The sequence below is a fragment of the Pseudophryne corroboree genome, chromosome 5 (genome assembly GCF_028390025.1).
Source record: "Pseudophryne corroboree isolate aPseCor3 chromosome 5, aPseCor3.hap2, whole genome shotgun sequence".
NCBI classification, from domain to species: Eukaryota; Metazoa; Chordata; class Amphibia; order Anura; family Myobatrachidae; genus Pseudophryne; species Pseudophryne corroboree.
In genome coordinates this window covers 344,629,555-344,646,541 of record NC_086448.1, presented here as the reverse complement: position 1 = coordinate 344,646,541, position 16,987 = coordinate 344,629,555, and the positions used below count along the sequence as shown (strand labels likewise).

Sequence of the window (16,987 nt, the reverse complement as noted above, 5' to 3'; positions counted from 1 at the left end):
TACGGGTCCCCGGGTCTGTCTGCTCCCGGTGCGGCTGCGGGGGATCCTGTGCGCCCACGGAGGGACGCAGCACAATCGTCAGCGGGGATGAAGCGGCTGCAGGGAGCCGGGAGTGCGGGGATCTAGTGGCCTGCAGCGCTCCTGTGTGTCTGCGGCATGGGGGCGGCCATGTTGGAGACCAAGTATGCACCAATGAGCGTCTATAGGTGAGTGTCAGCCAATCCTGTGTTCTTGTGGCCTATAAATAGGCTGGGAATTTTGCATTCTGTGCCAATGCTTTGTTGTAGATACTCTGTTCCATGCCCCTATATTTTTTGCGTGCGCCTGCGGTGCGCACTGCCCCTATTTTACATAAAGGGTGGGGCACCAATACGGTTTCTTGCACACAGCGCTTAAATGTCTAGTTACGGCACTGCTGCTAGGTATCCATTTGCCTGGCCCTGGGCAGGTCCACCTCACCAGATCCTCTCCAGGGGTGAGAGGTGGACTTGGACGGGATGAGGGGGTGGGGCCCAAAGCATTTTGTTGCACCTGGGCCCACCGCTCGCTAGTTCCGCCACTGGCTTGGAATACTGATTGCTTCCAAAAAACGTACATCTCCTTGTACCCTATCGCTACTAGATAAGCGCAAACACCTTTCTGTTCTCTTCCTGTCATGAGTTTGAGCCACATTGAAGACTGTGTAGGACAAAACACGTTTAAAATGGGGCCCATCTTAAATACAAAGAAGCAATGAAAAGCCCTGTTTTAAGAAATGCTTCATAAATGGGACTTGCTTTTCACTGCCAAATGAATAGACCCCTCAGGAAGATTCTGCGCAGTAAGCAATGTTATGGCATTCAGACTGTGAATGCATGCATGAGGTGATAAGGCTACACAAGCATGTACAATAAACAATGGCGTTATTTTCTGTACTGCAACAATTGCAAAAAATTGTGAATGCTCAGTACATCTGAAAGAGCCATCATGACGTGTCATCATGACATCAACAAATAAATACTACTTTATATTGATTGAATGCTGTTCCTGGACTTTCCTCTTAATTTATGATAGCCCTCACCTGTGCTGAAACACCTTTCTTATCCATTAACCTGTTCAAAACAGGTGCCGACAATCATGAATCAAGCAAAAAGTCCATGAGCAGAGCAGTTTGTCCCTCCTGGAGAGGGTCATGTTGGGAGGTATGGAAAAGGGTGATTATCACCACTTGTTAGATAATCATCTTGGTGACAAAATTAGGGAGAATTACTATTCTACCCATCCTGTAACTTCAAGTACTAGTTGTACAGCGTTTTACAGACACAACTATATATACAGTATGTATAGTAACACGCCTCTATCCCCTTAAGTCGGCTATTTGCCGGTATATATAACATGATCTCCAACAATATGGCCGATACTACAGTTGTCTAAGCAGCAGCTCAATTTCAGACACTTTTCTCCCAGTATGTTAAAAAGAGGAGTCTGGTTAGTGCGCCCGCCCGCACCGCTGATTGGTCCTGGCTGTATGATGGCGGGTAGTTTTCAGCAGCGCGCACTGTTAGTACTGTTCTGTGTATTTGTGGACATATTGTTGCTGGACACATGTTGTACTTACCGCGTACTGTATGGGTGTATGATTCCTGTGTGACCATATCCCTGTGTTGCTGCAGGACATAGGTAACCATCATGCCGCTTCCGGCAGGCGTGATCCGCCGGCTGGAGGAAACCGTGGTGAACCGAATTGCTGCCGGGGAGGTGATCCAGAGACCCGCTAATGCTATTAAGGAAATGCTGGAGAACTGGTAATCCCCGGCCGTGTATATATGTATAGAGGTCTTATCTGGCTATTATTGCACACTAGTATGTCCATATATTCTATGCAATGACAGCAATACACATGTTTATGCATGCTGTGACTGGTATGTTCACTCTTCCTGATTCATATTAGTGAGTGTGTCTCTATTCAAATGTAAGACATGTTCGTGCGTGTTGCTAATGTATATAACCCTTCGGTCTATCCATGTTTAGCAGTGTTGTGTATGATAAAGGTATTGTGTACACTATGGAAGAAATGCTGTATATGATAGTGCAACTGTATACGGTAATGGTACTGTACAGTATGGAAGTGGGGGAATGTGTCTCAATGGTAAGTACTGGTGTAGAGGGTTAGGCTGCGGAAGGGATGGGTAAGGGTTAAAATACTACCAAAATCTATTAGGATTTTGAATGTCGGAATGTCACTGTTGGGATTCTGTGCGTCCGGGTATCGATGCCAACCCTGGAGGTGGTACTGTTCCACTATAGTGTAATAATGGGGCTGTGTATGGTAATGGTTTCCTTAAAGGATAAATAAGAATGTGAATTAGAGGAAAACCTTATTTGTTGTCTTCTCATTAAAGCACCAAGTGTTACAATAATTAGGGTAATGTACCGTATATACTCGAGTATAAGTCGACCCGAATATAAGCCGAGGCACCTAATTTTACCACAAAAACCTGGGAAAACTTATTGACTCGAGTATAAGCCTAGGGTGGGAAATGCAGCTCTAGCCGTACACAGCCCCCTCAGTGCCAGATATGCCGCCCCCCCCCTCTAAGTGCCAAATATGCTCCCCCAGTGCCAGTTACTTACCTTCCGCCGCTCCCGCGCTGTCTTGTGAAGGAGGGACACGGAGGGCACAGCGCGCGCCTCTCCTGTGTCCCTCCGGCGGCCGTGGCGGGTCTGTTAAATGAAGTTCCGGTTCGTGAGCCAATCGGAGCTCACGAACGGGTACTTCCTTCCCGCCGGAGACGCAGGAGGGACACAGGAGAGGCGCGCGCTGTGCCCTCCGTGTCCCCCCCCCCCCTTCCACTGACTCGAGTATAAGCCGAGGGGGCTTTTTCAGCACAAAAAAAAAGTTCTGAAAAAGTCGGCTTATACTCGAGTAGATACGTTGATCTGTATTTGTTGAGGCTTTAGTATGTGTTTGACGACCAGAAGACCTGTCCTATAGGCTCCTTTTGAGTATACTCGGACGTGAAGCAAGTATACACACAAAACTACATTTTACCAGTGCTGTGTTTCCATTCTATCTGATTCCACATTTAACCAAGATGCCAATTCTATTAAGCATATACACTTACTGATATCGCTTGATATGTCGGGCCAGATGTCGCAACTGGGAGGGCATTTAAATTTGCCTGCCTAGTTGTGATGTCATTGTTGGCGGTTACTGTGGCCGGCATATGGATGGGTCGGCCATACACCCAAGCATATGTACTGATTATATCTGCAAAATAATCACAGTTGTGCTGCAGGGTCGGAGCTCAAGATCCCAACATGTAGTAATAACTAAGGTAGCCCTGACCCTTTAACCCCCTAAACCTAACATGCCATTTTTGCAACCTGACCCTAACCCCCTCCCTCTCCTCCTCCTCCTCCCCTCCCTGCAGCCTATACCTAACCTTTCCCTACCGCAGCTTGAACCTAACGCACACCCTCCGCAGCTTATGAATGCAGCGTCTCAGCAGTCTCCGTTCAATATTTTGGTGGTCGGGATCCCAGCACTGGTATTTCAATACATCTGTATACTGGCGATGGCATTCCGAGCTGTTAGGATTCCGGTGTCTGTATTCCGAGTGACGAGATCCTGACCGCAACCTATTCACACATTTATCGGTTGTACACTCGGATGATGTGATATGTTATTCCGCTGATTGAACGAAACATAGCATAATGTGTATCCAACTTAACTATTATAAATACTTGGGGATATATTTAGGAAGTGGTGACACTTTCAACACTCTGGGCTAGATGCATCATCGCTTGGAAAGTGATAAAATGGAGAGTGAAAAAGTACCAGCCAATCAGCTCCTAACTGCCATGTCACAGGCTGTGTTTGAAAAATGCCAGTGAGGAGCTGATTGGCTGGTATTTTTTCACTCTCCATTTTATCACTTTCCAAGCGATGATGCATCTGGCCCTCTGTTTCTAGCCTGGTTAATATATCAAAATTTAAAACCGCACAGATGTTCAGTGCAAAATACTCTGGGCTTTGCACTTAATGTTAGTGCAACTTTTTAAATATACCTATTTGCGTACAGTGTTGTAGTGATAAATATTCAGAAGTCCAAATTCCTGAAATGGAAAAATGTCTTGCTTTTTTGTGTAAATAAACTCAATATCAACAACCTCTTATTCGGTGTCCTCGTTATGCAGTCTTTTTAAATACACCTTACTCAGGAGGGTTGTGGATTAAAAGAACAACAATGAATAGGTTGACATGGAAATAGTTAACACAAGTTCTTTGGGTGTCCTTTTGTATGTTTAACAATATATGACACCAATTGGTGAAAACGTGTACCCTCGAGGGCAAGCTCAGCGAGCCATCTTGCCCGTTGGTTGTTATTCCCAGTCTTGGTCCACTTGGATAGTAACTTGAGTCAAAGTTGAATACCATAAACCCCCCGCCCCCCAAAAAGTGTCTCTTTTGGCCATGTTGACCTTTAGTACCTATTGAGCTATTGACTGTTGATCTTTCATCTGGGACCCACATGGGAGTTTTGCTGGGCATACACTATACAATTATCTGGCAGCTAATCAGCCAGAACTGTCTGGTTAGACAGAAAATCTGGTATTGGATGAGTGCAAATGACAATTAACCATGACCATTTGCTCCCAAACAGTGGAAAATGGACAAAACCTGTTCGGACGCATTGGTGAAATCACGGATTTGACCAATTTGTATGAACAACAGGTATTGTTTGTTTCCTAGTTTTTGGGAGCAAATGGTCGATTGTCCATTACAGGTTGAGTATCCCATATCCAAATATTCCAAAAATACGGAATATTTCGAATTACGGAATTTTTTGAGTGAGATAATGTTTTCTCTTACGTCCTAGAGGATGCTGGGGACTCCGTAAGGACCATGGGGTATAGACGGGCTCTGCAGGAGATAGGGCACCTAAAAAGAACTTTGACTATGGGTGTGCACTGGCTCCTCCCTCTATGCCCCTCCTCCAGACCTCAGTTAGATCTTGTGCCCAGAGGAGAATGGGTGCACTGCAGAGAGCTCTCCAGAGTTTTCTGTGGAAAAAATAATTTTGTTAGGTTTTTTATTTTCAAGGAGCAACAGGCTACCTGCATCGTGGGACTGAGGAGAGAGAAGCAGAGCTGGCTTGTCAAGTTGGGCACTGCTTCTAAGGCTACTGGACACCATTAGCTCCAGAGGGAGTCGGAACACAGGTCTCACCTGGGGTTCGTCCCGGAGCCGCGCCGCCGTCCTCCTCACAGATGCCGAAGATAGAAGCCGGATGAGAAGGCAGAAGACATCTTAGGCGGCAGAAGACATCAGATCTTCATGAGGTAAGGCGCGCATCGCTAAGCTGCGCGCCATTGCTCCCAGTCTCTCTCTCTCTCTCACACACACACACACACACACACACACACACACACACACACACACACACACACACACACACACACACACACACAGCAGCACTGAAGGGTGAGGGGGCAGGGGGGGGCGCCCTGGGCAGCAATAATCCTCACATTTGGACACATGCAGATTGATTAGGCTGCGGAGGCAGTAAATCTATGATCCCCCGCCATTTTAATTGAAAAAGCACAGGAAGCCCGCCGTCGGGTGGGCGGGGCTGGATCCTCAGCACTAACCAGCGCCATTTTCTCCACAGAAGCTGCATGAGGAAAACGCTGGCTCCCTGGTCTCTCCCCTGCTGATTTTCACAGGCTGGAAAAAAGAGGAGGGGGGCGCATTAGCGACTCAGTGAGTGGGAATTGGTATATTATATATAGAAAAGCGCTATCTGGTCATATTTTTTCCAGTGTTTTTAAGCGCTGGTGTGTGCTGGCATACTCTCTCTCTGTCTCTCCTTAGGGCCTGGTTGGGGTTTTGTCCCCTTATAGGTTAATCCCTGTGTGTGTGGGGTGTCGATACGTGCGTGTCGACATGTCTGAGGCAGAAGGCTTCTCCAAGGAGGAGGTGGAGCAAATGAGTGGGGTGTCCCCGTCGGTTGTGCCGACTCCGGATTGGATGGACATGTGGCACATGTTGAATGCAAGTGTGGCATCTTTACATTTAAAAGGCTTGATAAGGCTGAATTAGGGGGGACATCAGGGGGTCAATCCTCAGATTGGACCGACTCACAGGGCCCGTCGGGGTCTCAAAAGCGTCCCTTAACACAAGACACTACTACCGACACGGATTCTGATTCCAGTGTCGACTACGATGAAGTAAAATAGCACCCTAGGGTGACTAAAACCATTCAGTGTATGATTGTGGCAATAAGGGATGTGTTGCATATTGAGGATGAACCCTCGGTCCCTGACACAAGGGTACACATGTTTAAGGAAAAGAAACAGATTATTAACTTTCCCACATCTCATGAATTAAATGAATTCTCTGGAAAAGCTTGGGAGACTCCGGAAAAGAGACCGCAGATCCCCAAAAGAATTTATATGGCATACCCCTTCCCTAAGCAGGACAGGGAGATTTGGGAATCACCCCCCACTGTGGATAAGGCCCTGACGAGCCTGTCCAAGAAAGTGGCGCTACCGTCTCCTGACACAGCGGCCCTTAAGGACCCTGCAGATCGCAGGCAAGAAACTACCTTAAAGTGTATTTATTCTCATACAGGTGCTGTGCTAAGGCCGACAATTGCGTCGGCATGGGTGTGTAGCGCAATTGCAGCTTGGACAGATGAGCTGACAGATCAATTTGATAATATGGATAAGGATACTATATTCTTAACTCTAGCCCATATAAAAGACGCAGTCTTATTTATGAGGGATGCTCAAAGGGACATTGGATTGCTAGCTTCTAGGGCCAATGCCATGTCTATCTCAGCGAGAAGATCCTTATGGACTCGCCAATGGACGGGTGATGCGGATTCCAAAAAACATATGGAAGTACTACCCTATAAGGGTGATGTATTGTTTGGGGATGGGCTGACGGACCTGGTTTCCACAGCTACAGCAGGTAAATCAATTTTTTTACCATATATTCCCCCAACAGCAAAAGAAAGTAACACCCTACCAGAGGTAAGGGCAGAGGCAAAAGAGCACCTGCTACGGCAGGTGCCCAGGAACAAAAGTCCTCCCCGGCTGCTCCAAAACCCACAGCATGACGCTGGGGCTCCCCTGAGGGAGTCCGCACCGGTGGGGGCACGTCTTCGACTTTTCAGTCAGGCCTGGGTCAGTTCAGACCTGAATCCCTGGGTGTTGGACATAGTTTCCCAGGGTTACAAATTGGAATTTGAGGAGGTGCCCCCGCGCTGATTTTTAAAATTCTGCCCTACCAGCTTCCACATCTGAAAGGGATATAGTGTTAGCTGCAATTCAGACGCTGTGTATACAGCAAGTGATAATCAAGCTTCCCCTGCACCAGCAGGGAAGGTTACTACTCAACCCTATTTGTGGTCCCGAAACCGGACGGTTCGGTCAGACCTATTTTGAATCTGAAATCCCTAAACCTGTACATAAAAGATTAAAATTCAAAATGGAATCTCTCAGAGCGATAATAGCCAACATGGAGGAAGGGGAGTTTATGGTGTCTCTGGACATAAAGGATGCGTACCTTCATGTCCCCATATATGCCCCCCATCAGGAATACCTGAGATTCGCTGTACATGATTGTCATTACCAATTTCAGACGTTGCCGTTTGGACTCTCCACGGCCCCGAGGATTTTCATCAAGATAATGGCAGAAATGATGGTGGTCCTGCGCAAGCATGGAGTCACAATTATCCCATACTTGGCGATCTCCTGATCAAAGCGAGATCAAGGGAGAAATTGCTGAGCAGTGTGGCGCTCTCTCTGAGAGTGCTCCAGCAACACGGTTGGATTCTAAATCTACCGAAGTCACAGTTGATTCCGACAACTCGACTACCGTTCCTAGGTATGATACTGGATACGGAACAAATGAATGTCTTCCTCCCAATAGAGAGAGCCCAGGACATCCAGAACATGGTCAGAGACCTGCTAAAACCGAAAAGGGTGTCAGTTCACCAATGCACTTGAGTTCTGGGAAAATTGGTGGCGGCCTACGAGGCCATTCCCTTTGGAAGGTTCCATGCAAGGACTTTTCTCTGACGTCCTAGTGGATGCTGGGGACTCCGTCAGGACCATGGGGATTAGCGGCTCCGCAGGAGACAGGGCACAAAAATAAAGCTTTAGGATCAGGTGGTGTGCACTGGCTCCTCCCCCTATGACCCTCCTCCAAGCCTCAGTTAGGTTTTTGTGCCCGTCCGAGCAGGGTGCAATCTAGGTGGCTCTCCTAAAGAGCTGCTTAGAAAAAGTTTTTAGGTTTTTTATTTTACAGTGAGTCCTGCTGGCAACAGGCTCACTGCATCGAGGGACTTAGGGGAGAAGAAGTGAACTCACCTGCGTGCAGGATGGATTGGCTTCTTAGGCTACTGGACACCATTAGCTCCAGAGGGATCGAACACAGGCCCAGCCATGGAGTCCGGTCCCGGAGCCGCGCCGCCGACCCCCTTGCAGATGCCGAAAAGTGAAGAGGTCCAGAAACCGGCGGCAGAAGACTTTTCAGTCTTCATGAGGTAGCGCACAGCACTGCAGCTGTGCGCCATTGTTGTCACACACTTCACACCAACGGTCACGGAGGGTGCAGGGCGTTGCAGGGGGCGCCCTGGGCAGCAATGAGAATACCTTGTTCTGGCTAAAAAATACATCACATATAGCCCCTGGGGCTATATGGATGTATTTAACCCCTGCCAGGTCTCACAAACTCCGGAGAAGAGCCCGCCGAAATAGGGGGCGGGGCCTATCTCCTCAGAACACAGCGCCATTTTCCTGCTCAGCTCCGCTGCGAGGAAGGCTCCCAGGACTCTCCCCTGCACTGCACTACAGAAACAGGGTAAAACAGAGAGGGGGGGGCACTTTTTTGGCGTTTTTTGATATATATTAAGCTGCTATAAGGGAGACAACACTTCTATAGGGTTGTTCCTATATATTTATAGCGCTTGGGTGTGTGCTGGCAAACTCTCCCTCTGTCTCCCCAAAGGGCTAGTGGGGTCCTGTCTTCGATAAGAGCATTCCCTGTGTGTCTGCTGTGTGTCGGTACGTGTGTGTCGACATGTATGAGGACGATGTTGGTGTGGAGGCGGAGCAATTGCCGGTAATGGTGATGTCACCCCCTAGGGAGTCGACACCGGAATGGATGGCTTTGTTTATGGAATTACGTGATAATGTCAGCACATTACAAAAATCAGTTGACGACATGAGACGGCCGGCAAACCAGTTAGTACCTGTACAGGCGTCTCAGACACCGTCAGGGGCAGTAAAACGCCCTTTACCTCAGTCGGTCGACACAGACCCAGACACGGACACCGAATCTAGTGTCGACGGTGAAGAAACAAACGTATTTTCCAGTAGGGCCACACGTTATATGATCACGGCAATGAAGGAGGCTTTGCATATCTCTGATACTGCATGTACCACAAAAAGGGGTATTATGTGGGGTCTGAAAAAACTACCTGTAGTTTTTCCTGAATCAGACGAATTGAATGAAGTGTGTGATGGAGCGTGGGTTAACCCCGATAGAAAACTGCTAATTTCAAAGAAGTTATTGGCATTATATCCTTTCCCGCCAGAGGTTAGGGCGCGCTGGGAAACACCCCCTAGGGTGGATAAGGCGCTCACACGCTTATCTAAACAAGTGGCGTTACCGTCTCCTGGAACGGCCGCCCTCAAGGATCCAGCGGATAGGAGGCTGGAAACTACCCTGAAAAGTTTATACACTCATACTGGTGTTATACTGCGACCAGCCATCGCCTCTGCATGGATGTGCAGTGCTGGGGTGGTTTGGTCGGATTCCCTGACTGAAAATATTGATACCCTAGATAGGGACAGTATTTTATTGACTTTAGAGCAATTAAAGGATGCTTTTCTTTATATGCGAGATGCTCAGAGGGATATTTGCACTCTGGCATCGAGAGTAAGTGCGATGTCCATATCTGCCAGAAGAAGTTTATGGACGCGACAATGGTCAGGTGATGCGGATTCCAAACGGCATATGGAAGTATTGCCGTATAAGGGGGAGGAATTATTTGGGGTCGGTCTATCAGATTTGGTGGCCACGGCAACAGCCGGGAAATCCACCTTTTTACCTCAGGTCCCCTCCCAACAGAAAAAGACACCGTCTTTTCAGCCGCAGTCCTTTCGTTCCTATAGGAACAAGCGGGCGAAAGGACTGTCATATTTGCCCCGAGGCAAAGGAAAGGGTAAGAGAGTGCACCAAGCAGCTTCTTCCCAGGAGCAGAAGCCCCCCCCGGCTTCTGCAAAGCCCTCAGCATGACGTTGGGGCTTTACAAGCGGACTCAGGGGCGGTGGGGGGTCGACTCAAGAATTTCAGTGCACAGTGGGCTCACTCACAGGTGGACCCCTGGATCCTGCAGATAGTATCTCAGGGTTACAGGTTAGAATTCGAGAAGTCTCCCCCTCGCCGGTTCCTAAAGTCTGCTCTGCCAACGTCTCCCTCAGACAGGGCGACGGTATTGGAAGCCATTCACAAGCTGTATTCTCAGCAGGTGATAGTCAAGGTACCCCTCATACAACAGGGAAAGGGGTATTATTCCACACTATTTGTGGTACCGAAGCCGGACGGCTCGGTAAGACCTATTCTAAATCTGAAATCTTTGAACCTGTACATACAAAAATTCAAGTTCAAGATGGAATCACTCAGAGCAGTGATAGCGAATCTGGAAGAAGGGGACTTTATGGTGTCCCTGGACATCAAGGATGCTTACCTGCATGTCCCAATTTGCCCTTCACATCAAGGGTACCTCAGGTTCGTGGTGCAAAACTGGCATTATCAGTTTCAGACGCTGCCGTTTGGATTGTCCACGGCACCTCGGGTCTTTACCAAGGTAATGGCCGAAATGATGTTTCTTCTGCGAAGAAAAGGCGTATTAATTATCCCTTACTTGGACGATCTCCTGATAAGGGCAAGGTCCAGGGAACAGCTGGGGGACGTAGTAGCACTAACCCAAGTAGTGCTGCAACAGCACGGGTGGATTCTGAATTTTCCAAAATCTCAATTGACCCCGACGACACGTCTGCTGTTCCTGGGAATGATTCTGGACACGGTTCAGAAAAAGGTGTTTCTTCCGGAGGAGAAAGCCAGGGAGTTATCCGAACTTGTCAGGAACCTCCTAAAACCAGGGAAAGTGTCTGTGCATCAATGCACAAGAGTCCTGGGAAAGATGGTGGCTTCTTACGAAGCGATTCCATTCGGCAGATTCCACGCAAGAACTTTTCAGTGGGATCTGCTGGACAAATGGTCCGGATCACATCTGCAGATGCATCAGCGGATAACCTTATCGCCACGGACAAGAGTGTCTCTTCTGTGGTGGTTGCAAAGTGCTCATCTGTTAGAGGGCCGCAGATTCGGCATACAGGACTGGGTCCTGGTGACCACGGATGCCAGTCTGAGAGGCTGGGGAGCGGTCACACAGGGAAGAAACTTCCAGGGAGTATGGTCAAGCCTGGAGATGTCTCTTCACATAAATATACTGGAGCTAAGAGCGATTTACAATGCTCTAAGCTTTGCAAAACCCCTGCTTCAGGGTCAGCCGGTGTTGATCCAGTCGGACAACATCACGGCAGTCGCCCACGTAAACAGACAGGGCGGCACAAGAAGCAGGAGAGCAATGGCAGAAGCTGCAAGGATTCTTCGCTGGGCGGAAGATCATGTGATAGCACTGTCAGCAGTGTTCATTCCGGGAGTGGACAACTGGGAAGCAGACTTCCTCAGCAGACACTATCTACACCCGGGAGAGTGGGGACTTCATCCAGAAGTTTTCCACATGATTGTGAACCGTTGGGAAAAACCAAAGGTGGACATGATGGCGTCTCGCCTCAACAAAAAACTGGACAGGTATTGCGCCAGGTCAAGAGACCCTCAGGCAATAGCTGTGGACGCTCTGGTAACACCGTGGGTGTTCCAGTCAGTGTATGTGTTTCCTCCTCTGCCTCTCATACCAAAAGTACTGAGAATTATACGGCAAAGGGGAGTAAGAACGATACTCGTGGCTCCGGATTGGCCAAGAAGAACTTGGTACCCGGAACTTCAGGAGATGCTCACGGAAGATCCGTGGCCTCTACCTCTAAGACGGGACCTGCTTCAGCAGGGACCGTGTCTATTCCAAGACTTACCGCGGCTGCGTTTGACGGCATGGCGGTTGAACGCCGAATTCTAAGGGAAAAAGGCATTCCGGAAGAGGTCATTCCTACACTGGTAAAAGCCAGGAAGGAGGTGACTGCACAACATTATCACCGCATTTGGAGAAAATATGTTGCGTGGTGTGAGGCCAGGAAGGCCCCCACGGAGGAATTTCAATTGGGTCGATTCCTACATTTCCTGCAAACAGGATTGTCTATGGGCCTCAAATTGGGGTCCATTAAGGTTCAAATTTCAGCCCTGTCGATTTTCTTCCAGAAAGAATTGGCTTCAGTTCCTGAAGTCCAGACTTTTGTAAAAGGAGTACTACATATACAGCCCCCGGTTGTGCCCCCAGTGGCTCCGTGGGACCTTAATGTAGTTTTGGATTTTCTCAAATCCCATTGGTTTGAGCCACTCAAATCGGTGGATTTGAAATATCTTACATGGAAAGTAACCATGCTACTGGCCCTGGCTTCAGCCAGGAGAGTGTCAGAATTGGCGGCTTTATCGTATAAAAGCCCATATCTGATTTTCCATTCGGACAGGGCAGAACTGCGGACGCGTCCTCATTTTCTGCCTAAGGTGGTGTCAGCGTTTCACCTGAACCAGCCTATTGTGGTGCCTGCGGCTACTAGCGATTTTGGAGGATTCTAAGTTGCTGGACGTTGTCAGGGCATTGAAAATATATATTTCAAGGACGGCTGGAGTCAGAAAATCTGACTCGCTGTTTATACTGTATGCACCCAACAAGCTGGGTGCTCCTGCTTCTAAGCAGACGATTGCTCGTTGGATTTGTAGCACAATTCAACTTGCACATTCTGTGGCAGGCCTGCCACAGCCTAAATCTATCAAGGCCCATTCCACAAGGAAGGTGGGCTCATCCTGGGCGGCTGCCCGAGGGGTCTCTGCATTACAACTCTGCCGAGCAGCTACGTGGTCGGGGGAGAACACGTTTGTAAAATTCTACAAATTTGATACCCTGGCTAAAGAGGACCTGGAGTTCTCTCATTCGGTGCTGCAGAGTCATCCGCACTCTCCCGCCCGTTTGGGAGCTTTGGTATAATCCCCATGGTCCTGACGGAGTCCCCAGCATCCACTAGGACGTCAGAGAAAATAAGATTTTACTTACCGATAAATCTATTTCTCGTAGTCCGTAGTGGATGCTGGGCGCCCATCCCAAGTGCGGATTGTCTGCAATACTTGTACATAGTTATTGTTACAAAAAAATCGGGTTGTTATTGTTGTGAGCCGTCTGTTCAGAGGCTCCTACGTTTGTCATACTGTTAACTGGGTTCAGATCACAAGTTGTACGGTGTGATTGGTGTGGCTGGTTTGAGTCTTACCCTGGATTCAAAATCCTTCCTTATTGTGTACTCTCGTCCGGGCACAGTATCCTAACTGAGGCTTGGAGGAGGGTCATAGGGGGAGGAGCCAGTGCACACCACCTGATCCTAAAGCTTTATTTTTGTGCCCTGTCTCCTGCGGAGCCGCTAATCCCCATGGTCCTGACGGAGTCCCCAGCATCCACTACGGACTACGAGAAATAGATTTATCGGTAAGTAAAATCTTATTTTCAATGGGACCTTCTGGACAAGTGGTCCGGGTCCCATCTGCACTTAAATCGGAAAATAACTCTGTCCCCAGGGGCCAGAGTGTCCCTCCTGTGGTGGTTGCAAAGTGCTCACCTCCTGGAGGGTCGCAGGTTCAGAATTCAGGATTGGATCCTGGTTACCACGGACGCGAGCCTCCGAGGATGGGGAGCGGTCACACAGGGAAAAATTTTTCAGGGTCTTTGGTCAGACCAGGAGTCCTGTCTACACATCAATGTGTTGGAACTCAGGGCCATTTACAACGCCCTTCGACAAGCGGAGAGTTTTTCTTCGAAACCTACCGGTTCTGATTCAATCAGACAATGTCACAGCAGTGGCTCATGTGAATCACCAAGGCGGGACACGAAGCAGAGTCGCGATGGCGGAAGCCACAAGGATCCTTCGCTGGGCGGAAAATCATGTAAGCGCTCTGTCGGCTGTCTTCATTCCGGGAGTGGACAACTGGGAAGCAGACTTCCTCAGCAGACACGATCTCCATCCAGGAGAGTGGGGACTTCATCAAGAAGTCTTTGCAGACGTAACGCGTCTTTGGGGAACTCCTCAAATAGACATGATGGCGTCACGCCTCAACAAAAAGCTTCGGAGGTATTGTGCCAGGTCTCGGGACCCTCAGGCAGTAGCAGTAGACGCTCTGGTAACACCGTGGGTGTTCAAATCGGTCTACGTGTTAACTCCTCTTCCTCTCATCACAAAAGTGTTGAGGATCATAAGACGAAGAAGAGTACAGACGATACTCGTTGTCCCAGACTGGCCTCGAAGGGCCTGGTACTCGGATCTACAAGAGATGCTCACAGGAGATCCCTGGCCTCTTCCTCTCAGGGAAGACCTGTTGTAACAGGGGCCCTGTGTATTTCAAGACTTACCGCGGTTACGTTTGACAGCATGGCGGTTGAACGCCGAATCCTAGCGGAAAAGGGGATTCCGGAAGAGGTCATCCCTACTTTAATAAAGGCTAGGAAGGAGGTGACGGTGAAACATTATCTCCGTATCTGGCGAAAGTATGTGTCTTGGTGTGAGTCCAAGAATGCGCCTACGGAAGATTTTCATCTGGGTCGTTTTCTCCACTTCCTATAGACAGGAGTTGATATGGGCCTGAAATTAGGCTCTGTTAAGGTACAGATTTCGGCCCTCTCGATTTTCTTTCAGAAGGAATTGGCTTCTCTTCCAGAAGTCCAGACGTTTGTAAAGGGAGTGCTGCACATCCAGCCCCCTTTTGTGCCTCCGGTGGCACCATGGGACTTGAACGTGGTGTTGCAGTTCTTAAAATCACACTGGTTTGAACCGCTTACCAAGGTTGAGTTGAAATTTCTTACCTGGAAGGTGGTCATGCTGTTGGCCTTGGCATCAGCAAGGCGAGTGTATGAATTGGCGGCTTTGTCACACAAAAGCCCCTACTTGATTTTTCATGTGGATCGAGCTGAATTGAGGACACGTCCGCAATTTTTGCCTAAAGTGGTTTCTTCATTCCATATGAATCAACATGTTGTGGTGCCTGTGGCTACAAGTGACCTGGAGGATTCCAGATACCTGGATGTAGTCAGGGCCTTAAAGATTTATGTAGCCAGAACAGGTAAAATTTGGAAAAATAGGATTTTGGTACTTACCAGGTAAATCCTTTTCTTTGAATCCATAGGGGTCACTGGAGTACTCTTGGGATATGGACGGCTTTAGCAGAACAAAGGCACTGAATATTTAAATTTAGAACTCTCCACCCCTCCATATCCCCGAGTACCTCAGTGTTTTTTACTGAGCCGAACAGGAACTATAGAGAGGTTGACAATGGAGAATTACCTATAACATAACGGACAACAACAAAGTTGACACATAACGTTACTGACAACGAAACAGTTGACACCATAACCGATAGAACCTTATAATTTGAACCAGTCGGTGAATATGTGTTGCCATAAGATCCCCTGAGCTTAATACAACCCAGGTAAAACTGCTCTGGGTGGGCGTCCAGTGCCCCCTATGGATTCAAAGAAAAGGATTTACCTGGTAAGTACCAAAATCCTACTTTCTTTTTCATCCACTAGGGGTCACTGGAGTACTCTTGGGACGTACCAATGCTTCCCCCGTGAGCGGGAGAGCTGTTTGACACCTGTAACACTAGGCGGCCAAAGCTAGATGCTGATGCCGCAAACGTATCAAACTTGTAAAAGCGCACAAACGTGTGCACTGAAGACCATGTAGCCGCACGGTCAAGCTGCGTCGTAGAAGCTCCACGACCAGCTGCCCATGACGTTCCCACAGAACCGGTGGGATGAGCTATTACTGATGTAGGCGACTGTAACCTAGCCTTAAGGTAAGCCTGACGTATAGTCAGTTTTATCCATCTGGATAAGGTCTGCTGAGAAGCTGGCCAACTCCACTTGGCAGCATCATAGAGAACAAACAACGTATCCGTATTACGAACTGTAGACGTTCGGGACACATAAACGCGTAATGCGCGTACCACATTCAGAGTTCTAGAATGTGCTGTCAACACAGGAACTACTATTGGTTGATTGATGTGAAAAGATGACACTAGCTTTGGTAAGAAATCGGGATTCGTCCGAAGTTCCGCTCTGTCATCAGGAAACACCAAATACGGTGGCTTGCATGACAAGGCACCCAAATCTGAAACACGCCTTGCCGAAGCTAAGGCTAGAAGAAAAATCGTTTTCCAAGTGAGAAACTTAATATCCACTTGCTGTAAGGGTTCAAAATATGAAGACTGTAAGAAATCTAAACCAGATTCAAGTCCCATGGCGCTGTAGGTGGAATAAATGGAGGCTGTACTCTGAGGACACCCTGCAGAAAAGTGTGTACCGACGGCAATAGAGCCAATCGTCTTTGAAAATAAATTGACAACGCAGATACCTGCACCTTCAGTGTAGATAAACGCAGTCCTCCAACCTCGTTTGTAAAAATAACAGAATACGGGATAACTTGAAAGATGATGTCGGAAACTTCCGAGCTTCACACCAACCTATATAGGCACGCCAAATTCTGTAATAATGAGCTGCCGTAACCGGCTTCCTAGCTCGTAACATGGTTGGTATAACCGATACTGTAATGCCCTCTCTTCTTAAGAGGGCGGTCTCAACAACCACCCCGTCAAACGCAGCCGCGCTAAATAGGGGTAAAAGAACGGACCCTGTTGTAACAGGTCTGGACGTAGTAGGAGCGGCCAAGGATCGTCTGCGAGTAGTCCGCAGAGATTCGAGAACCAAGC

At 48.4% G+C, this 16,987-nt stretch overlaps 1 protein-coding gene across 3 annotated transcripts in view; it reads left to right on the top strand.

Annotated features, from left to right (window-relative positions):
• Positions 1–1,123: 1,123 nt before the first annotated feature.
• The window catches only part of MLH1 (mutL homolog 1), a 330,449-nt gene continuing 314,585 nt past the window's right edge, over positions 1,124–16,987 (top strand). For 2 of the 3 annotated variants that reach the window (XM_063922603.1, XM_063922600.1), the window contains exons 1-2: positions 1,435–1,539; positions 1,653–1,784. In XM_063922603.1, the coding sequence (XP_063778673.1) occupies positions 1,669–1,784 (116 nt within the window). In that variant the 5' untranslated portion in view covers positions 1,435–1,539; positions 1,653–1,668. Of the gene's footprint in view, positions 1,182–1,434; positions 1,540–1,652; positions 1,785–16,987 lie in introns of those variants that run through there. The other variant, XM_063922601.1, reaches the window with a different exon arrangement.